The sequence below is a fragment of the Dendrobates tinctorius genome, unplaced genomic scaffold (assembly GCF_039654945.1).
Source record: "Dendrobates tinctorius isolate UK_male_01 unplaced genomic scaffold, ASM3965494v1 ptg000143l, whole genome shotgun sequence".
Classification (NCBI taxonomy): domain Eukaryota; kingdom Metazoa; phylum Chordata; class Amphibia; order Anura; family Dendrobatidae; genus Dendrobates; species Dendrobates tinctorius.
Window position 1 is genome coordinate 5,645,585 of NW_027361810.1, and position 23,792 is coordinate 5,669,376.

The window sequence follows — 23,792 nt, forward strand, 5'->3', positions numbered from 1 at the left end:
GTTTTCAACATCTATGCTTGCTTTCAGTGAACGGAAACAGTCACATCTTTATTGCGCCATTTTTCAGTTAGGCGTCACAATTACAAGTCTGAGGTCCAGTTATCTTGCTGCGAGCCCCTCGTACATTGAAATCAGCCCTCAATGGGTCATACGTGTGAATCGCTCTGAAGTTAGTCTCTCCTTTCACCTTCTCCCATTCTGTAGGTCAGTCCTTACTGCACTTCTAGCATTCTATTCATGAAGCAGGGAGCTCAGGATGAGCAGTTGTGTCAATTCTGTATGGATGTAGCTTTAAGGGCACAGATCTAATGATCGCTGATCCTCAGACCCAGAGAATCAAAACAAAAGATCTGATACCAGAGAGCAGCAGCGGAACTAAAGTCACAGCACATTGAAACCTTTATTGCAAGGAAGTAAAGACAGACGCCCTGTAAAGTCAGACTTTATACACATCGTATAAAGAGAGTCGCTGGCGGCAGCAGCTGCGCCCCCACGCCGGGCACCACAGCCGCCAGTCCGTGCCAATGTAGCGCTACACTGTAACCAGAAACACATGTTACAGGCCAGAAAGAAAACTCATTTACTATTCCTGCAAGGAATCATCTGCGTCCACCTGCGATCACATCATCCACAGGAAAATGCTACATAAATAGGAAAAAATAGAAAAATAATCGGAGCGGCACATTGAGACCTGCGGGACGGCGGCGTTTCAGTTTCTTTCCACCATCGCAGTGTGGACGGCGCGTCAGATGTGCAGCACAAGAGCCGCGGGGTTCATTTGCGGAAACGCTTGAAGAGCGGGTGCACGTGTTTGCTGCCGGCGCCCTTGTTCCTGGGAGCCTGATATTCCATGTAGACGGTGTCGTCTGCCCCGGACATGGAGCTCATGGTGCCGACCCGCCGCGCCACCTGTGTGGAGGGGAGCAGAGAATGAAGGAGCATCAGGGAATGTATCACTGGTGTCTGTTTCTGATGCATTTTGCAACATTTATTAACCCTTTCCTGCTGCAGCCTGTTTTTTTTTTTCCCTTCGCTTCTTCCAAGAGCCATCACTCCCCCCCCTAATGATAATGATGACAATTTCCTTTACCAACAATATACTAAAAAAATGGTGATAAAAAACAACAAACAAAACTCAAGTGTGATAAAATGGATAAAATGGAAAAAATATGGACTTTTAGGTTTTGTTTTTCCGACATTAGATGGTAAAAATGAGCCGGTGATTAGATTCTTCAGCTCTTTACGTTTCCAGAGGTAACAAACTTTTAGAGCGTTGAATAAAAAAAAAAATAAAATAAAAAAAAATAAAAAAAAAAAAAACAAGCGGAAACGAGTATTATAAAATTATAAAATAAATATTAGATTTATCGCCATTTTTTCAGACCCATAAGCAAATATTTTTATTCCTTTATCTTAAAAAGGAAGAGATTTGAATTTTTTTTTTTTCACTTTATATTTTTGTCCCCTTTAGGGACTTGAACCCATGATCTTGTCCTGGACACTGCAGTATCTAGTGAAAGTGAAGCTCCCTGATAAAGCTCGGCCACAGGCGAAACGCAAACGAAAACTCCACAGCGCATCACGCTTTGTGATGAGTGCCGATCTATCGGATATTCTGGATGATCAGCCTTTAGGATAGCTGACCAACGGTAACACATCCTCTGGTATTACATTCTGGAAGCGAGCGCCAGATTATCAGACGCCGGATTACTGGATGCCAGATTTCACACTGGCTGGAGTGAGGATTTTTTACCATCTCAGTCTGGGGGTGGACAGGGATTTTCTGTGGAGTTCCCCTTATTGACCCAGATGTCCACTCATGGAGAGGAAGTTACAAGGTAACGATCTCCTACTTACGTGGGTGGAAGATTTGGATCCAAACTCTCCGGCCACCACTTCCTCTTCGGCGTCGAGGTCGGAGGCGGCCAACACTTTCTGGAGGAGATGCTGCTGGTCATCCTTGGTGGAGAAGCTCAGGTCCTCCTCCTCCATGCCGGCCAGCTTTGTGATCACCTGGTCGAAAGGGGACAAGGAAATTAATCGGTCGTCACAAATATGTAAATGAGCAGCATGAATTCATTATCCGTGATGGCCCCTTCTCCCTGCAGTAGTTACTTCATTTGGCCGCCTTGTCCCCCATTACCCGGCAGTGACAGCGGTGGTGGAGTTCTCCTTCTATTGTCCCCTCCCTGCTTATCCTCCTGTCTGAGTGACCCCTTACATACACAAGAGTAGTATCTTCTGTACAGCAGACTGCCTCTCAGTGCTGCACAGACTTGTTGTAGATCTCACAACCACCCCCCTTACCTTAAAGCTGTAGCCCTGATCAACCAGGAACCGCTGCCTCTTGGTGGAATAGGCCATCTCCTGAGTGTCCTGTGACACCAGAGAATAGAAGAAGGCGTTGTATTCCTCAGCAACCATTCCTGGAAAGAAAGAAAACGCATGTCACGTATGGGTATAAAAGGGGCGTATGCCCTGGTAAAGGGGGTGTCCACCTAGGTGCCCCCAGGGTCAGGAAATCTGCAGGACAGTGAAGATCTCATCTGTATGAACACAGGGGAGATACATAGAATGGGTAAAGCAAAGGGTTAAACAACCCACCCATAAAGGACCTGAGGCTTCACACAGCTGAGAGTTTGTCACAATGTATGCAGTGAGTCTATGGTGAGCTGCATTCATCAGAAGGACCAAGTCCTCGATCGTTTGCTACAATGTATCGGTGCAGGGAACGAGGATTGTCCATACGGGATACAACTGTAACGAGCTGAAGACGATGTTTCCATTCAGTAAAAGCAGCAGAGATGGTGACTAACGGGTGGGATTGGAGCCCAGCATGCAATTTCGCCGATGTGAGCGCGGTTTTCATTATTCGGAGGTTTTCGGCTAATTCATCATTTGAGGATTTTAGAAATTAAGAGCGGATCTGTTTGGCGGTGATAAGACACGCCTCCGACTAAGCTCCACCCACAACGCAAAAATACAGTTGAAAACGTGACTAACACAAGTTTTCTCTCTTTATCAATTTATTTTCTATTTTTTTAAACACAATAAAAATATTAATGGCACAAACGACCAGAATTGTACAAATCGTGTAATAAGTGCCATCAATGTCCACTGATTCCACAACAAGAGGAGACTGAAGATTGAAAAATAGAAAGAAAAAAAAAAAAGATGGCGACTACATCGCGGTCAGTAACAGGTTGGAGCCGCAGCCGGGGCTCATTATGGAGCATAAATCAGAGGATGCAGGCAGCACAAGGCGGGGCGAGGGAGGAAATGAAGGAGGATGGGGGGCCGCAGGGAAAGCTCAGCCCCCCACATGGTAAAGTGATGGCGTTGGAGGCCGTGAGAAACATTCAAGCCTATTAGCTGCATTTAATAAGTGAAGGAAACGCACGGTGCGGTCTCACCTCGTCCCCCGACGCGTCAGCGCCCAGCTGTGAGCGCGCGTCGATACGTGGGAATAATCCTCCCACAGAGCGATCACCACATCAGCGCAAAGCGGAAACTTTCAGGTTGTACAAACTTTACAGCCCAATTTCTAAGGCCTCTTTCACACTTCAGTTTTTTTGCGTCAGTCATAATCCGCCAATTTTTGAAAAAAAAACAGATCCGCCAAAAAAGGGGCAGATCCGTTTTTTTCCCCCCATAGACCTACATTATTGGCAGATCTTGACTGACGGTTGTCCGTCACCCCCGTTTTTAGACGGATCCGCCAAAATTTTCCTGGCTCCCAGGCGGATGAGACGGACACTGCAACGTTTTTTTCTTCTTGACGGACAGCTATTTTCATGGGCGCATGCCCGGAAGCTTTGCTCCGGGATCATTTTTAACCCAGTAATGCCGTTCCGGGATCGTAAAAAAAATATTCTCTCGTTTTTCCGGGCACGGGTTCCTTTAAAATTCAACCTTCGCCGGACCCGTCAAAACAACGGTCCGGTGCCACACATTGCTGTCAATCCGCCGACGGATCAGTTTTCCGCCATTTTCGCGGATTACAACTGATCTGAAAAACGGACCTGTGAAACAGACCTAAAAAGTCATGTGATGGCCACCAACAGCTTAACACCCAGCTCTCCAGGACTCCTGACCGGCGAAACAAATTATGTGCAGGAGCGACGGAAACAAGACGGCGAAACTAAGAAATGCTGCTAGTCAGGGCTCCAATAATGCAGATCCTGGCTACAAATACTACACGTATATACACAGTGTCTGCACCAGCAGAATAGTGAGTGCAGCTCTGGGGTATAATACAGGATGTAACTCAGGATCAGTAATGTAATGTATGTACACAGTGACTGCACCAGCAGAATAGTGAGTGCAGCCCTGGGGTATAATACAGGATGTAACTCAGGATCAGTAATGTAATGTATGTACACAGTGACTGCACCAGCAGAATAGTGAGTGCAGCTCTGGAGTATAATACAGGATGTAACTCAGGATCAGTAATATAATGTATGTACACAGTGACTGCACCAGCAGAATAGTGAGTGCAGCACTGGGGTATAATACAGGATGCAACTCAGGATCAGTAATGTAATGTATGTAACACAGTGACTGCACCAGCAGAATAGTGAGTGCAGCTCTGGGGTATAATACAGGATGTAACTCAGGATCAGTAATGTATGTACACAGTGACTGCACCAGCATAATAATGAGTGCAGCTCTGGAGTATAATACAGGACGTAACTCAGGATCAGTAATGTAATGTATGTACACAGTGACTGCACAAGCAGAATAGTGAGTGCAGCTCTAGGGTATAATACAGAATGTAACTCAGGATCAGTAATGTAATGTATGTACACAGTGACTGCACCAGCAGAATAGTGAGTGCAGCTCTGGAGTATAATACAGGATGTAACTCAGGATCAGTAATGTAATGTATGTACACAGTGACTGCACCAGCAGAATAGTGAGTGCAGCTCTGGGGTATAATACAAGATGTAACTCAGGATCAGTAATGTAATGTATGTACACAGTGACTGCACCAGCAGAATTGTGAGTGCAGCTCTGGGGTATAATACAGGAGGTAACTCAGGATCAGTAATGTAATGTATGTAACACAGTGACTGCACCAGCAGAATAGTGAGTGCAGCTCTGGGTATAATACAGGATGTAACTCAGGATCAGTAATGTAATGTATGTACACAGTGACTGCACCAGCAGAATAGTGAGTGCAGCTCTGGGGTACAATCCAGGATGTAACTCAGGATCAGTAATGGTTATATTGTTACCCTTGCAGTAATGGATCTGAGGCTCGGGTACAGTCCGGGCTCTCGGTGAGAGTTTATCGCAAAGCCTGTAACCAGCAGGATTGGAATTTGACAATTACTTGCGCCATAGTCTATGTTCCTGTGGATCTTCCTGATTATTAGCAAATATCTGAACCTTGCGAGTCCCACCTGACGGAGCAGCCGCTGATATCCAGGAAAGTATTAACTGCACTGCAGATATCTGCCGACAGTAACTTCATGGACAGAGTTTTACCTTTCTTTGCTCTCAGGACACGGCCCAGACGCTGCGCCTCCTGCCTGCGGGACCCTCCGTGTGATGAGATCTGGATCAGCACATTGGCTTCAGGTAAATCAAAGGAAGTGTCACCGACCTGCCGAACACAAATGTACTGAATATTCAGCAAAAATCCACAAAATTCAGAAAAACAATTGAAACAAATTCCCTCCGGCCGTCGGTCAGTCACAGGTTACTCCGAGCAGCCTGGAGTTTAGTTTTGGGTGAATATTTGTAGTATTGCTTGCTGTCAGTGACTAGAATCTGGAAACCTCTCAATATCATCCGGGCTCTGCTTGTTACTGTATAGCGGGTAGTATTCCAAGTAGGGGGCTACAATGCAAGTCATGAAACATATGACTGACCCTAGGACCTCCTGAGCGAGTCCTGCTCATAAATGACTCCTTGGATGAGATTAAAGCCAACACCCTAACAAGATCTGCAGATTTTTTTTCCCTTGATGCACAGAGTTTCCATCCAGAGGCTAAAAACCTACCATACGTTCCAGTTACTGACGGCAAGCAAATGGTGGCAAGCGTCAATGAAAGCGATTGGAAAGCTGCTGATATTGGATTTGCCTTCTCACTTAGCTTCTTACCTTTGATATAAAGATGGTGTTGATTTTTGGATTGTGCTTAAAGTTTTGCAGAATTTGCATCCTCTCCCCCTGGGAGGTCGGGCCGTAGATGTACGGTCTGGGGAAAAATAAAAGTTAATATTACGGTGGCCTTAAATCTTAATTTCACCATAGGATCCTGAATGACAATAGTCACAGCCAGAGCTGCTGCACTGATGAAGCGTGAAGTTATAGAGCAGATCAAATAAAGCTCAATATCTGCAGACCCTGTGCACAGGCTTAGACCCGACCTAAGCAGGAACTTACGGCCTCGTCTGTAGGTAACAAGACTCCAATATATTTAAAATGGAAAAAAGTTTTGAAAACTATTTTGACAGTAAGAGGCCAAGCACGTATAAGGGGGTCGCACCCCAGGATGTAGGGAGAGGTGACATGTTATAACGGCGGCCCCGAGTTAATTCCTTACCCGCTCACACGGAACAGTGAACACGTCTAATGACATTCCTCCAGCAGCGCTGCGGCTAATCTCTTTTCAGGCCAATTTGAGGAAGATTAAAGGATCCTTCCCAGAAATAAAAAAAAAAAAACGGAACAGATCTGTCTGGTTGAGGATCAGCGTGCAAAGTGTTGTATAATAATAACGCACAAGGTTGGGTCACGCCACTGACAAGCAGAAGAAAGGAAAACTTGCATCGGCGCCCGATTTGCACATCTGTGGTCGCAAAGCAGGACAATTGCCGCCTGTCAGGTCACTTGTAACCACTTGTCAGGAAGTGATACATTGCTAGACTTAACTGGAAACAATGTATCACTGAGGCTGCAGACTAGTAATGACCAGATGGTGTGAAGGCGTTAGATACTCTCTAGTGGGGTGTATATCGCCGCCGCCGCCGCTGGGTAGGAGACGCACCGTTTACACCATCAGGGTTATTTTACATGCACCGACGTCACCCTGTAGCCATATTCTAACTAATGGTAGCGAAAAATCTAAACCCGATGGATTCTTTATGACAAGTGATGGTTCCAGTATAGAGTTCAGTGTAAGATCAGTGGACGACCCATTTTTTTTTTTACATTCTATTATCAGGGTTATTTGGGGCCTTTTTGGGCCACAGAATATCTGCGACGGCTGCTGCAGTGAAGTCGCATGACTTTCTGGAGGGATCTGGCCGGGACTCGCATGCCGTCAGGATGTACAAACACAAGAGACTTCCATTGGTCTCCCTGCGGCAAAAGTCATTCATGATCGCCGACCAAAACTACAGCGAAATTTCACAAGTGTCGAGTTTGCATCACATTACATGCAGCAAAGCAGCCACAATTACACTTGGCCTGTTACAATGCAACCTTGTGATCTGGTGCCGCCGTGTAGCCCTGGTGTCTAGAGGGAGGTGCAGGTAAAATAATATGCACGAAACTCGTATGACCGTAATGAAACGGTGTGACGCAGATAAATGGCGCAAACTAAATCTGCCGTGTAATGCAGCAACAATCAGGAATCTCCTGAACACTTCACGGCAGAACCTATAGGACGCACTGAGCAAATCAATCTGCTGACTCTGGAAAAGGCCATTAGTAAAATTCAAGTGACTAATAAACCAATTAATTCATATCAAGTGTGAGCATTGGGTGGAACGATAAAGGGGTTGTACAGCACTGAAAACATTGCTGCGTTCTTTAAGTAACACCCCCATATCTGACCAAAGGTGTGTCAGGTATTACAGCTCAGCTGCTTTCAATTGAATGAGGCTAAATTTCAAGCACTAGTAATCTGAACAGGTGTGGTTGTGTACTCACAGCAACACTGCTCAGTGCTGCTAAGTAATGTCCTCCATGCTGCTGCACTGTAATGAGTGTTTTAGATCTCCTCTCATTGTATTCACAGCAACACTGCTCAGTACTAATGTAAACGTTCTTGCTGCTGCTTTTTGTAAGTGTTTATGTCAGCCAAGTGCTGGATTCACAGCTACACTGTTGAATAATGCTGCTGCAGCTTTTGATCATATGCTACATAGAGACAAGAGAGCAGGAATCTCTCATGTCTGTGTGTGCTGCGTATGGGAAGCATCATAGCAGTGAAAAATGCAAAATACAAGTCATATAAAGCCCAGAAATAGCATTTTCTTCATGTACATACACAAGCAGTTGGCAGTTTTGACAAGTTCACATTTTTTTTGCATCATTTTCTTGATTCTCTTTACCGAAGCGGAAATCCTTCCACCGTTGGAAGTCTTAACTCAAAACGCCCCAGTAACCCATCCTCTGCTAAAAAGTAAAAAAAAAGTCCCACGAGCTTGCGAGGTGCTGGCGGCTCATTGTCATGCAGGGCCACTTACTTGTTGAGCCTGATGGCGTACTCCTTCAGCGCAAACACATTGTCTGCGAACACAATGATCTTGTCATTCCGCCGCTCATGGAACTTAATCAGGAACTGGCAGGCTCGGAATTTATTTGGGTTCATGGTGTATAACAGAATCCGCTTCTTTGTCTTGATGGCGACGTATTCTCGGTAAAACTCGGGGGACATGGGGCACCAGACCTGAGAGAGAAAAGAAAAGAGAGGAGGAAGCCGGCGGCCAACATGGAGGCCTGGGCCGTATTCTGAACACGCAGCTCGTTTGTCTGGTGAGAGGAAGAAGTTGAATAGACCCCGAAGGTAAAGCCTCAATACGAGCCGCGAGGCACAAGAGTGTCTCACCACGGCAACAGCCTCCTCCGACCGCCAGGAAGAAAAGACGACGTCTTAATCAGCTCTACGGCTTTCATGAAATTAGCTGAAGACAAAGCAACAACGAAGCGAGACGAGAAGAAAAGCAACAAAGAGCATAGAGTCTGCAGGAGGGGCGAGGAAAAAAAGTTATGGGGGGCAAAAACGTTTAGGCAGTCAGGAAACTCGTCATAACATATCAAGCAGCTCGTCGTAGTATTATAGTGCAGGTATGACGGAGATTCGAGAGCTGGGACTGCGCCATCCGCAGCCGGCATCAACTTACAGGATCAGAGCCATTGAATCAGTCCTACATAAAGGTGGGCACCTAACAGTGTCAGTGCTTGCAAAAACCTGGCCCCAATCTGGAAAATACCTCTAACTGGGCAGTGTCCTTAAGGGGTTAACAAGGTATAAAAGCTTCATAAATAACCACTATAACATAAGACTAAACTTTTGCATGGACGGCGCCCTCTCTTGGCAAGACCCTGCATTTCCTGAGCTGGGATAAGGATCGTTACCACCCCGACCTATGGGGCACACCCAGAAAGGCCCCGATGGTGCCCTCTCCACAAGAAAGTGATAATGGCACCGTGCAGACATTGTGGGGCGCCCGATCACTGCACTCAGTCCTGAGGAAGTGCAGGTCCATAATAGGGTTGAGTAGCCCCTAACATAACCCACCTGCCCCCTTACCTCCGCGCACTGCACCTTTGCGATGTAGCCGTTGTTCTGCAGCTCCATCCAGTTGGCTTCGTACAACTTTGGGCCAATTAAAAAATTCAGGTCGACTATTTTGTCGTCCTCTCGGACCAGGGTGGCTGTGAGCCCGAGCTTACAGTGAGCCTGGACGATGGTCAGGACGCGGCGGAACATCTTTGCTGCAAGAAATAAAAGAGCAGGTGGTTATAGAAATCTAATTATAAAGCAGAGAGAATGTGCAAAAGTTTTCTTCACTTATCAGACATTACACTCTAGTCACATCCAGAGCTGCGTCGTTTAGGTCAGTTTTCAATCTCCCTGCTGCCCTCTGCTGGATCAATGGCAATGTATAGGAGTATCTTGCAGGGCACAATGGAAGCTCACCCCGACTGACATCCGGTTACCGCAGCATTGGAAGTAACTGGAGTAAAAAAAACCTTGCTCTCCCGTACCTGGAATGGTATGCACCTCGTCCAGTATCATAAGACCCCACTCCTGACTTTTCAGCCACTCCATCACCCGCTCTGCTTCCCACGACCTCTTGGTTGTGTGTCCCAGCATGGAGTACGTGCTTATGGCGATGGAGCATCCGATGGGCTTGTCCTTGGCGTCGGAAGTGAAGCGACAGATCTGGCTGTCGTCAATGGTCGACCACATCTTAAACTGCGCTTTCCACTGCTCCACTGACACGGCAGAATTACCCAGCACCAAGCACCTCTTCCGCACGGTGCAGGCGGCGGTGACACCAACCAGAGACTTCCCGGCACCTGCAGATAGAAACGCTCTCATCAAGAACATCAGGTCCAGCCGCAGCACAGATAAACAGGACGAAGCCGGACAAAGAAAATGCCTGAAACTTTGTATTACACTTTTGTATTCAGTTATCAAGATCTCTGCTTTGTATCAGTGAATGAAAACACTCTTGCTTACATCAGTACAACTCAAACCCAACACGATACTGCTGAGAGTTTGTTACAATTGCATCCAATCCTCAGTCATCGAAACATCTCACACTAGAAGACTTTACCTGAACTGACACATTGTAACAAACGATCAGTGCAGGGGATACATTGCTAGATACAATTGTAACAACTCCTCAGCTGACAGTAGAACACATTGTGATTGATTTGATAAATTGTTGTGACCAAGAACTTACACAACCTCTTGAGGCATTGGGTTAATAAAAACCTAAACAATTGCATAAATATTGGGACCCCTTATGGAATAGACAGCTGGAGACGGAGGGAGCGGCTCTCCGCGACCCCAGATATTGCGCTGACCACTTGCGATCCATTGGCTTCGGTCTTGCTGGAAATCACTGGTAAATGGCACCCTCTGCTGGCAGCTCCTCTCTACTGACACAAGTTACTGATAAAATGCGCCCTCTGCTGGCAGTTCCAGCTCGTTTTTCCACCCCTCACCGACCAGTTATCAAATGGGTAGAGGGGTATTCTGAGAACTGAAAGGCGGATGATTTCTGAGCACTGGGTGCAAAGACCAATGTGAATGGGGCAGCGTTCAAGCAAATGCAAGGGGGGCGTTCTGCGCCATTCATTGGACAGGGAATAGCTTCCAGTTTTCAGAATCCCCTTTACAGCGTACGGGCACCACCACATAGGAAACCACTGAAGAAAGCGGAACCGACAAAGACCCTCACCGCAGGGGAGCACAATCACCCCGGAGCGGGCGCGGCCGTTGCCGAACATCTTGCGCAGGCTCCTCTCTTGGTACGGGCGCAGGACGGCGGTGGGCTTCAGGTCAATGTTTATGTCAGGGTTCATGGTGTCATTTCTGAAGTCATACTCTGCCAGGAGCGGGTACTCCAGGTGGATGCACTGCTTCTGGAGCACCTCAATCATTTCCTGAAAAAGACGCCATAGCTGTCATTACTGGGGAAGACGACGGAGGCCGGGGAAGACGACGGAGGCCGGGGAAGACGACGGAGGACGGTAGACCTTACAGCCATTTCCTTTATGTCAATGTGCCTAGATTTACTTTTCAGCAACTTTCACAATACTTTTGCTCTTTGCTGCCAATGTGGGTCCATTATCATCAAATCTATCGTCAGGCTGGAGAGGAAAGCAAATCAGTCTAGAAGCGACTCAGTGCTCCGTGCTATAGGAAACAGTCAGCAAGTTTGTGGACAGATGCCTACAACAGCGAGGACCAAATACGAGCGGTTTTACCTGTTTAACCTCGAATGATACTGTCTGTGTCTCTTCCTCCTCCTCTTCTTCTTTGTCCATCTGTTCGTAGAACTCAAACAGGTCGGCCGGGACGTCGGTCTTATTCTGCGTCTCTGGGACCTGGGATGTGGAGGGGCCCCCGGCCGGATCTGTCGTCTTGGAGATCTGGGAATAAATAGGTCTTAAGAAGTCGCATCATCTCTGTGGTCGGCCACATAACATACTGCAGTCAGAATCTTCTCTCCATAAAATGATTCCAGCTAAACCTACAATGTGAATGAGCTGAGCTGCAGTGTAAAGCATGAGGAAGGAAGTGTCTGAGGATACATGAGGTGGAGTGGAAGGACTTCACCTTTCCATATGTGCAGGGACATACGTCTGGAGGAGGAGCGCATGCTGATTCTGCCTATTTCATCTAGAAGTTTCATGAAGTTTCGTTAGTGGCATTTTGTGATCACTCCTGGCAGAGGGGTTCACAGCAGACAACGCTGCTACCAGTCAGTGAATGGACTTACAGCGGATTTGCTAGTAAAGGTCTCGGTGATCAGCTCCGTCTCCTCTCCCTCCTCATTCCTCAGTCTGCAGCCGCGGACGACTTTGTCTTTAAGGAGGTCCTGGATGACGTCTGGGTGAGCGCTCTCCACGAAGTATCTGCAGGTGATGTGATCACTTTTAGGCCACGTGGAAACGCCGCATGTTCTCCCCACATACGTCCACCCCAAATAAGAGACAACAATCTGCAGCGTTTATTGCGGTTGGGTTTTTTTTTATAAGTTTTGATGCAAATTTTGCCGTTCTTAATGCTTTATTACAGCAGAAATGCAAATACATTTTTAATGCATTTTCTCACCCTCTACTACCATGTTCCACGTAGCATAAATAATGTGGTTTTTTGCAGGCACAAGGAAAATAAAGCAGCTAGCCTGTATTAAAATATTTATGTCTGATGCTTTTATTTTATTTTTGGCTGCGCAGATTCATTGGTCTGATTGAAGAAAGGCGCTTCTGCAGGGACGTCTGGTGCGTTTTTCTCTGACAAAAAACGCTGCATTTTACTGAACCAGCAGAGAGAATGAGATTTTTTGTTAATCCTGCAGCCGTCAATTCCTTCACCGTTTTCACCCATTTAAATCAATGAAAAGAAAGAAAATAAAAATGCAACCAAAGCGTGTGTATAGCATGCAGAATGTTTTACTGCTACCACTATTGTTAATGGTGGAGAAAAAAAAAAAGCAAAAATGCAATGTGTGGACATAACCTTAAAATGATGAGCAAACAAATTCTGTGCTTAAAAAAAAAAAAAAAAAAAAAATGTATGGAGTGACATTTTAGAAATCTCATTTATTTTGCTGCTAAAACAGATGGACAAAACGCTGTGTGAACACGCCCAACGCCAAGCCAGCGAACAGGCACCAATGACAGCCACACAGCCCGGTCACTCAGCTCTGAATAAACGCACGAGAGCGCCGTGCTGTCAATAGGTGGGGGTCTTGGCAGCAGACCCCTCTAGTCTTCGGTTCGGACTCTGCAGTGCACAGGAAAGAATGGAGCAGCAGCACTGCAGACAACAGCTACAGCTCCATGGTCGGGCTATGTGCACTCGGCAGGAGAGACAGCAGCACTGCAGGGGTCTTGCAGCTGCTCGGGGTCCACACAGCACGGACCGGCACGAGCCGCAGCGTTAGATCATCTCTTACCTGTTGTGCTTCAATACCAGCTTGACTTTCCCATAGCTGACAGTGCAGAGCTGAAGGGGAGAAACACAAAACTTCTATTAACTAAACCTACTGGGCAGCTAGAGGGTCACTGACATTTCTACCAAGCCTTTTCTTGTCTCAGAGAGCCCCATACAGTTGTGGCCAAAAGTATTGACACCCCTGCAATTCTGTCAGATAATACTCAGTTTCTTCTTGAAAATGAATGCAAACAAATTCTTTGGTATTATCTTCATTTAATTTGTCTTGAATGAAAAAACACAAAAAGAATTGTCCTAAAGACAAACTGGATATAATTCCACACCAAACATAAAAAAAGAGGGTGGACAAAAGTATTGGCACTGTTCGAAAAATCATGTGATGCTTCTCTAATTTGTGTAATTAACAGCACCTGTAACTTACCTGTGGCACCTAACAGGTGTTGGCAATAACTAAATCACACTTGCAGCCAGTTGACATGGATTAAAGTTGACTCAACCTCTGTCCTGTGTCCTTGTGTGCACCACATTGAGAATGGAGAAAAGAAAGAAGACCAAAGAACTGTCTGAGGACTTGAGAAACCAAATTGTGAGGAAGCATGAGCAATCTCAAGGCTACAAGTCCAACTCCAAAGACCTGAATGTTCCTGTGTCTACCGTGCGCAGTGTCATCAAGAAGTGTAAAGCCCATGGCACTGTGGCTAACCTCCCTAGATGTGGACGGAAAAGAAAAATTGACAAGAGATTTCAACGCAAGATTGTGCGGATGTTGGATAAAGAACCTCCACTAACATCCAAACAAGTTCAAGCTGCCCTGCAGTCCGAGGTTACAACAGTGTCAACCCGTACTATCCGTCGGCGTCTGAATGAAAAGGGAATGTATGGTAGGAGACCCAGGAAGACCCCACTTCTTACCCCGAGACATAAAAAAGCCAGGCTGGAGTTTGCCAAAACTTACCTGAAAAAGCCTAAAACGTTTTGGAAGAATGTTCTCTGGTCAGATGACACAAAAGTAGAGCTTTTTGGGCAAAGGCATCAACATAGAGTTTAAAGGAGAAAAAAAGAGGCATTCAAAGAAAAGAGCACAGTCCCTACAGTCAAACATGGCGGAGGTTCCCTGATGTTTTGGGGTTGCTTTGCAGCCTCTGGCACTGGACTGCTTGACCGTGTGCATGGCATTATGAAGTTTGAAGACTACCAACAAATTTTGCAGCATAATGTAGGGCCCAGTGTGAGAAAGCTGGGTCTCCCTCAGAGGTCATGGGTCTTCCAGCAGGACAATGACCCAAAACACACTTCAAAAAGCACTAGAAAATGGTTTGAGAGAAAGCACTGGAGACTTCTAAGGTGGCCAGCAATGAGTCCAGACCTGAATCCCATAGAACACCTGTGGAGAGATCTAAAAATGGCAGTTTGGAGAAGGCGCCCTTCAAATATCAGGGACCGGGAGCAGTTTGCCAAAGAAGAATGGTCTAAAATTCCAGCAGAGCATTGTAAGAAACTCATTGATGGTTACCGGAAGCGGTTGGCCGCAGTTATTTTGGCTAAAGGTTGTGCAACCAAGTATTAGGCTGAGGGTGCCAATACTTTTGTCTGGCCCATTTTTGGAGTTTTGTGTGAAATGATCAATGTTTTGCTTTTTGCTTCATTCTCTTTTGTGTTTTTTCATGCAAGACAAATTAAATGAAGATAATAATACCAAAGAATTTGTGTTTGCAATCACTTTCAGGAAGAAACTGAGTATTACCTGACAGAATTGCAGGGGTGTCAATACTTTTGGCCACAACTGTAAGTCCTAAACTGAAGGGACCAATGACTATAAACGCCTCCCAAGTAAGTCCATCTTACACAAGTGCAGAACTCGAAACAAAACCCGTGTGACACTGGAAAGAGCTCTGCAGCCGTGTCACTTGCACGTGACTGCAGCGTATTTCAGCCCCTGGATGTACAGAAGAATGACACCCTTTATTACAACTTTATAAGTACGGTATAAAGTTACATTATTATTGGGGTTTCATCTTTTTAGAGCACAAGTAACATGGACAAATGCTTAATTAAAGGGGTCCCCCAGTTTTCAGGGTGGTCTCCGAATGGTCCTTCAATAAGTCTATGCTTACACACCATAAAAAGTCGTCCATTGATCTCAGTGACCTCGCTAAGGGCAGAGCGTTCTATGGACCAGTAGGGGGCACATTGACTTGAGACTGTCCCCTTAAGCACCTGCCTGACCCCCGTCCCGAGCGCTCACCTTGATGAACTGCACGATTCCCTCGGGGACGCCGGTTTTGCTCAGCTTCTGTAAATACTCGATGATGTCTGAGGTCTGCAGCCCAACACTGACGGCAGCGTACAGGGAGTAGGCGGTGAGCTTGTACTCGTGGACGTGCACCGGACGGCAGACGGGCTCCGAGATGGCGACAAGGAAGTCCTGGGCGTATTTATAGACCGGAGAAAAGGCTTCTAAGAAGATGTGTCCATCCGGGGCCTGGAGCAAACATATAAATCACTGCTGATCGCCTTCTGCTTCCCTCAAAAGTTCCCAAATTAAGAATTCCAAATTCTACAATAATAATATCACTTAAAAAGAGTGTCACCACCAAAACACAATTTAACGTAGCCCCTAAAAATCCATCCCTGCAGTAAGGGGGGGGGGGGCACTTTAGTTGTATAATTAAAATAATTTCATATGCAAACGAGGGATCCTCGGTGGCCCCGAGCTCAGTGCACCGATCCACGCCCTCAGTCAGCTCTCCATAGCTTTAGGCGGCACTGGATCAATGAATTCAGAGCCGACCGACACGTGACAGTGTGGCTGATGCAGGCAGGAGGGGGATGACCACTCACTCGTACTGTCACTGTATGTGAGCGCCTTTTTGGTGGAATGGTGCAGTGAGGAGCCCTCATTTACATAAGAAAACTTTTTTTGTACAATTAAATGTGTGAAATTTAGATGACAGGGATGATTTTATTGAGGCCAAGTACCTGAAAGGATTTATAAGTAGCGTTAATTGACGTTTGGGGGAGACCGACCCCTTTAAAATTCATACAGTGACTATGGGCTTTACTGTGGAGAATAGAGATGAGCGAGTATACTCATTGCTCAGGTTTTCCCGAGCATGCTCGGGTGTTCTCCGACTATTTTGGCATGCTCGGAATTCCTAACAAACAGGCAATCCCCACATGTATTCAGCCTGTCTAGCAGCCACAAATCATGCAGCTGCGTCGACAAACACAATCTCAGAGCACGCCAAAATACTCGGAGATCACCAGAGCATGCTCGAGAAAACCCGAGCAACGAGTATACTCGCTCATCACCAATGGAGGACCCAGGGAGCGCAAGAACGGGACTCTGCACATGTAAATGGAGCAGAGGTATACAATCAGTGGAAGAAATCAGTGGCTGACCCCCTGAGGCTGTGCTGCAGGATGGCAGTTCTCTCTGCAGCAGATCGGCATGAGGATTATCCACAAACCAGCATCCTCCTGAGATAGGCAGCAGGCGACAGTCCCACAATGAGGATTCGGTCACTTTCTGATGTTGCAGATTGTCTGCACCTTTTAGCGGTTTGGTAACTGGTACTTTTTTCATTGCATTTTTGACACTACACTTTTGTTTCTTTTTTGATGTCAAGTTTTAAATAAAGCTGCTTTGTTTTTGATACTTTGTGATATTTATCTTTGATTTCCCCAAACCTTTATTGATAGTCATTTGCAGATTACGTGCACTCTTTACCAGCAGATTACCTGTGTTTATTAAAAGTCTAGTGATTCACATGTTTGGGGGCAGGAAATTTCTGTCAGTCTTATCCACTTTGCTGGAACTGGAAAATGCTCAGTTTTTTGCACCAAAGTCAATAAAAACTCAAATCAGTGTTTCCCAACTGGGATGATGAAACATCCTGCTCAAAACTGATGGCAAGACAGCAGAGCCGGGCGGCCGCGCAAGACAGCAGAGCCGGGTGTTGTGAGTTCATTTTCCCCTTCACTACTGAGGCCCGTGGAACACCCTCTTCTGGTAAAGAAAGGTAGTGAGCCTGATTGTCAAAAACCTGAGGCTGATGATTATGACTGGCTGAGTGGAGATACGGACTGGATATAATGCTGCCTACGCCCTTCTGCCCTGCGGGTGATTTCTCTGTGGGATCCTTGGAGACCAGTCTGAATTCCTGCTCCTCCAAAGCTAAGTTTGCTGTTCAGCCTTTTGCTTTTGTGCTTTGATTTTGTTTTTGCTTTGTTTTTCTGGATTTTGCCATTCCCTGCTGGGGTGTGCTGAATTCATTTAGCTCTGTCTTCTGAAAATACCTGAGTGCTGATTCAGTTTTTGAAGCCTAGCTGCTTCAGGGCCTTTTTCATATCAGCTGGTTGGCTTTTGTCTTTGATAGGGTTTTGGCAGATTGCAGACAGCAGCCTTCCTTTCCTATCTAGGTAGTTTTGGGGCCCCGTCTTTGCTCAGTCTATCTTTCTGTCCATGTTAGTATTTTCATCTTGCTTCACCGTCATATGTTGGGGGCTGCCTATTGCTTTGGGGTCTGCTCTGGGGCAGTTTAGATTTCCCCTTTCTTTCTTTAGGCCTATGTATTTCTCCGGCTGTGATCGAGGGGTCTAGGGCATCGTAGGAACCCCCCACGGCTACTGCTAGTTGTGTTGATAGGTTCAGGGGTCTGCAATCTGATAGTTGCCAACTTCTCTGGTTTTCTGGACTTAGATTGTATTTCTGCTTTTGCCTCCCTATGGTGACTCAATCATAACAGCCGGGCGGCCGCGCAAGAGAGCAGAGCCGGGCGGCCGCGCAAGAGAGCAGAGCCGGGCGGCCGCGCAAGAGAGCAGAGCCGGGCGGCCGCGCAAGAGAGCAGAGCCGGGCGGCCGCGCAAGAGAGCAGAGCCGGGCGGCCGCGCAAGAGAGCAGAGCCGGGCGGCCGCGCAAGAGAGCAGAGCCGGGCGGCCGCGCAAGAGAGCCGCTCACAGCTGCTTGCAGCGCCACTTATATATTTAATTGTCTCTCCATCTATAAAATGCAGATACACCAGAATGAAGCAGCCGCGCTGCAGAAAGACGTCACGGTTCTCCCATTTTGCGCCTTCATGTAGTCTCCAAGATATAATGACAGCATGGAGCTATCAGCATCGTTTAGGAGAAAGCACAGAACACAGGAGCCTCCCCCCCCCCATGTGAGATGTTTTTTGTTTCATTCCGGGGGGGGGGGGGGTGTGTTCAATATATGGCTCTTTATTTGTAAGAATTATTCGATAGGGGTGCTCCACTGTAATTTATGTTTCCTTTTTGACCCGGTGGTACCCTTATACCCCAAGTTGTACTAGGTGAGGACCTGGATATGGCACAATTATCACATTCGTTCATATTTTGTAATGTTTATGAGAAGTGGTTGCCGCACAGACCGGGCGCCGCTGATCAGCAGGGGAATATGCAGGCAGGGAGCCATCTGTCTAATTTATAGCTGGACCCAGACACCTACCACCCAGAGAGGACGGGACGTGTGGTCACCCTTCAGGGGCATTTCCGATCTGTAATCTTTGGCGTTGTACTCGTCCAGTTTGGTGCTGGCCTCGTCCACTTGCTTTCCAGCTGCAGAGGGCACAGCTTCCTGGTCATTAGCGGGCGCCGCGTCATCGTCATCTTCCTCCTCTTCATCGTAGTGACGTTTCTTGGATTTTTTCTTGTCTGTAAGGAGAACAAACACCAAGGGTTAATATCGCCTGCATTGCTGTGAGAAACACTAGACAAAGCTGCATGTCTGGCCCACAGAGGAGACGACGTCCAGACATCAGGACTGGACAGACCCAGGTCACTGCCGTGATCAGATCAGAAAATTTGGACGACGGATGATTTGATTGAGGCCAAGTCCCTGAAAGGAGTATATAAGGAGAGTTAATAGAAGTTTGGGGGAGACAGACCCCCTTTAAAATTCATACAGTAACTATGGGCATTACTGTGGAGAATAGTGATGAGAGAGTATACTTGTCGCTCGGGTCCTCCGAGTAATTTGGCGTGCTCGGAATTCCTAACAAACAGGCAAATCCCCACGTGTTCAGCCTGTCCAGCAGTGGCAAATCATGCAGCTGCGTCGACAAACACTAAATCTCCGAGCATGCGAAAATACTCGGAGATCACCCGAGCATGTAATCAGCACAGACTCGGACCCCCGCAGTGAGGAGCCATGGCCAGACACGGGGCAGATATCAGCACAGGCTCGGACCCCCGCAGTGAGGAGCCATGGCCAGACACGGGGCAGATATCAGCACAGGCTCGGACCCCCGCAGTGAGGAGCCACGGCCGGACACGGGGCAGATATTAGCACAGGCTCGGACCCCCGCAGTGAGGAGCCATGGCCAGACACGGGGCAGATATCAGCACAGGCTCGGACCCCCACAGCGAGGAGTCACAACCGGACACGGGGCAGATATCAGCACAGGCTCGGACCCCCGCAGTGAGGAGCCACGGCTGGACACGAGGCAGATATTAGCACAGGCTCGGACCCCCACAGCGAGGAGCCATGGCCGGACACGGGGCAGATATTAGCACAGGCTCGGACCCCCGCAGTGAGGAGCCACGGCCGGACACGGGGCAGATATCAGCACAGGCTCGGACCCCCGCAGTGAGGAGCCACGGCCGGACACGGGGCAGATATCGGCACAGGCTCGGACCCCCACAGTGAGGAGCCACGGCTGGACACGGGACAGATATCAGCACAGGCTCGGACCCCCGCAGTGAGGAGCCACGGCTGGACACGAGGCAGATATTAGCACAGGCTCGGACCCCCACAGCGAGGAGCCATGGCCGGACACGGGGCAGATATTAGCACAGGCTCGGACCCCCGCAGTGAGGAGCCACGGCTGGACACGGGACAGATATCAGCACAGGCTCGGACCCCCACAGTGAGGAGCCACGGCTGGACACGGAGCAGATATTAGCACAGGCTCGGACCCCCGCAGTGAGGAGCCACGGCCGGACACGGAGCAGATATTAGCACAGGCTCGGACCCCCGCAGTGAGGAGCCACGGCCGGACACGGGGCAGATATCAGCACAGGCTCGGACCCCCACAGTGAGGAGCCACGGCTGGACACGGGCAGATATTAGCACAGGCTCGGACCCCTGCAGTGAGGAGCCACGGCCGGACACGGGGCAGATATCAGCACAGGCTCGGACCCCCACAGTGAGGAGCCACGGCCGGACACGGGGCAGATATCAGCACAGGCTCGGACCCCCACAGTGAGGAGCCACGGCTGGACACGGGCAGATATTAGCACAGGCTCGGACCCCTGCAGTGAGGAGCCACGGCTGGACACGGGCAGATATTAGCACAGGCTCGGACCCCTGCAGTGAGGAGCCACGGCCGGACACGGAGCAGATATTAGCACAGGCTCGGACCCCCGCAGTGAGGAGCCACGGCCGGACACGGGGCAGATATCAGCACAGGCTCGGACCCCCGCAGTGAGGAGCCACGGCCGGACACGGGGCAGATATCAGCACAGGCTCGGACCCCCACAGTGAGGAGCCACGGCTGGACACGGGCAGATATTAGCACAGGCTCGGACCCCTGCAGTGAGGAGCCACGGCCGGACACGGGGCAGATATCAGCACAGGCTCGGAACCCCGCAGTGAGGAGCCACGGCCGGACACGGGGCAGATATCAGCACAGGCTCGGAACCCCGCAGTGAGGAGCCACGGCCGGACACGGGGCAGATATCAGCACAGGCTTGGACCCCCGCAGTGAGGAGCCACGGCCGGACACGGGGCAGATATCAGCACAGGCTCGGACCCCCGCAGTGAGGAGCCACGGCCGGACACGGGGCAGATATCAGCACAGGCTCGGACCCCCACAGTGAGGAGCCACGGCTGGACACGGGCAGATATTAGCACAGGCTCGGACCCCTGCAGTGAGGAGCCACGGCCGGACACGGGGCAGATATCAGCACAGGCTCGGAACCCCGCAGTGAGGAGCCACGGCCGGACACGGGGCAGATATCAGCACAGGCTCGGAACCCCGCAGTGAGGAGCCACGGCCGGACACGGGGCAGATATCAGCACAGGCTTGGACCCCCGCAGTGAGGAGCCACGGCCGGACACGGGGCAGATATCAGCACAGGCTCGGACCCCCGCAGTGAGGAGCCACGGCCGGACACGGGGCAGATATCAGCACAGGCTCGGACCCCCGCAGTGAGGAGCCACAGCTGGGGACACGGAGCAGATATCAGCACAGACTATAACAGCAGACAGGACAGAGGACCACAAGTCTCAACAAGCCACACCATGACAGAACTACAACTCCCAGTATTCCTCATCTCCAAGTCTCTACAGTGTGATGAGCTGACTACAACTCTCAGCATTCACAGTCTGACAATATGGCTGGACAGATGGATACACAGGATCATGTGATTACTACCACTCCCAACATCCCTCCTTTGACAATAGTGATCACACTGTAGTATGGGCAGAATTGTAGTAACTACAACCCCCAGCTAGTAATACTGTGACACTACCAGTCTGTACAGTGTATGATAACTACAACTCCCAGCATTCATTACCCCCTCTACAGAGTGAGGAGCCGACAACTCCTCTCAACATTCCTCATCTAACTACAGTGTCACGGGAAAACTACAACTCCCAGCATCCCTTGTATGCCACCAGTAAGGCAGCAGACAGACTCCCCTACACCAGCTGTGGGGCGGCGGCTGATGGGAGCTGTAGTCCCGGGACGCCGGCCGCAGTCTCCTACCTCGGTCCCCTCTGTCCTTCTTGCCCATTCCGCCGCCGGTGCTGAGAGCAACCAGGAACAGCAGACGCTCCACCGCAGCAGAGCCCCGCCCCCTGATTGGACCGGCCAATAACACCGCACAGCGGAAACCGACAACCGGAAACGCCTCCAACTTCAGGCAAATCGACCAATCGGCATCAGGGTGCGTAGCTTGCCGAGCTTGTGATTGGAAGCTGCCTGTGTTGTTACAATGTTGCTGAGACTGAACTGCGCATGCTCCTCCTCACTTGGCTGAGTGACGTCACAGGGGTCTTATGAATTTCACCTACTTTGTAAACTATAGGGCCACATGCACACACTGAGTATTTGGTGATTTATTTCCCCCCAGTATTTGAATGCCAAAACCAGCTGTGGGTGATAAATGCAGAAGGGGTGCAAATGTTTCTATTAGACTATGTGCACACGTAGTTGGAAGTGCTGCAGATTTTTCCGTGCGGTTTTAGAAAGACCCGCAGGTAAATTCTCAGGCTGTTTGCCTGCGGTTTCACACCTCTACAATGGAGGTGGTGTGAAACCGCAGCGGATTCCGCACAAAGAATTGACGTGCTGCGGATTGTAATCTGCAGCATGTGCACTGCGTTTTTAGTTTCACCATTGAAAACAATGGTACTGTACAACGCAGCAGAAACTGCTGCAGACCCGCAGGGCCTGGAACGCTGCAGATCCGCAGCAGAATCCGCGACGTGTGCACATAGCCTTATGCTTTTCCTCCGACCTTTCCACTCCTGGTTTTGGCTTACAAATACTGGGGTAAAAAACTCACCAAATACTGGCTGTGTGCACATGGCCTTATAGTTTCTGCTGAAGGCCACTCGGCCAACTACCCAGTTCTCATACTTTACCCTGCTGACGGGCAGAAACCCTGGAACATGTCTGCAGGTGGCTCTACATTTATCTCTATTAACCAAATCACGTAACAAAGCCTTTCCTTATTAACTTTAGAGCTCATTCTTGGTGTGTAAACACATCTTTTTCATGCCAATTATAGCCATTCATTATAAACGGGGCCCTTAAATCTTTTGGCATTTTCATTTTTTTTCATTAAAGAAACAAGGTAACAGAAATAATTGTGGGAAAGTGGTGAGGATTTCAGTTTAGAAACTTAGCTTTAAATTGTATCAACCACCAAATTTCCCAATAGAAACACTATACATTAGAGACCTCAGACCTGATGAGACTGGAGGATAACATGGATATTAAAATTAGTATTTTCTAAGTCCATCTAGAAATATATTCTTATTTACGCACATTTTAATATCAGAGCATTACAGTGATTTTGACATGGATTTTCACAGTAATTATACCAGCCTCATCAGGACCAAAATCTATTTAATTGTGTAAGCAGTTGAATTTGTGAAATGTGACAGATCTGCTTTCAGAAGTCTTCAGACGCTGCTGAGGTGGCATGGTAGTGCTCAGATTACTATGCACAAGTATCTGCATCGTCATAGAGCTGTAGTATATACGTCTGTATGTTGGACTCGAGACCCCGCGCTGTACAAAGCTGCTGATTGGTGGGGCCCGGTCCTGCCGTCATCTATGGGGTGCCAGTGAACGTACAGACTCAGACTTACTATGTGCGCATCACTCATGCATGAGCTGCAGACTTCAGAGTGGTATATTGACTTATCGGGGGGAGTCTC

At 48.4% G+C, this 23,792-nt stretch overlaps 1 protein-coding gene across 1 annotated transcript; it reads right to left on the bottom strand.

Annotated features, from left to right (window-relative positions):
- Nucleotides 1–376: 376 nt before the first annotated feature.
- On the bottom strand, nucleotides 377–22,268 carry ERCC3 (ERCC excision repair 3, TFIIH core complex helicase subunit). The gene is made up of 15 exons (XM_073545341.1): nucleotides 22,111–22,268; nucleotides 18,849–19,054; nucleotides 15,625–15,861; nucleotides 13,381–13,430; nucleotides 12,199–12,334; nucleotides 11,684–11,848; nucleotides 11,155–11,359; nucleotides 9,950–10,264; nucleotides 9,492–9,676; nucleotides 8,425–8,627; nucleotides 6,110–6,206; nucleotides 5,491–5,608; nucleotides 2,308–2,426; nucleotides 1,858–2,013; nucleotides 377–909 (listed from the first exon to the last, which is right to left on the bottom strand). Exons 1-15 carry the CDS (start codon nucleotides 22,136–22,138, stop codon nucleotides 775–777), a joined length of 2,355 nt encoding a protein of 784 aa, XP_073401442.1. The 5' UTR covers nucleotides 22,139–22,268; the 3' UTR covers nucleotides 377–774.
- Nucleotides 22,269–23,792: the final 1,524 nt, after the last annotated feature.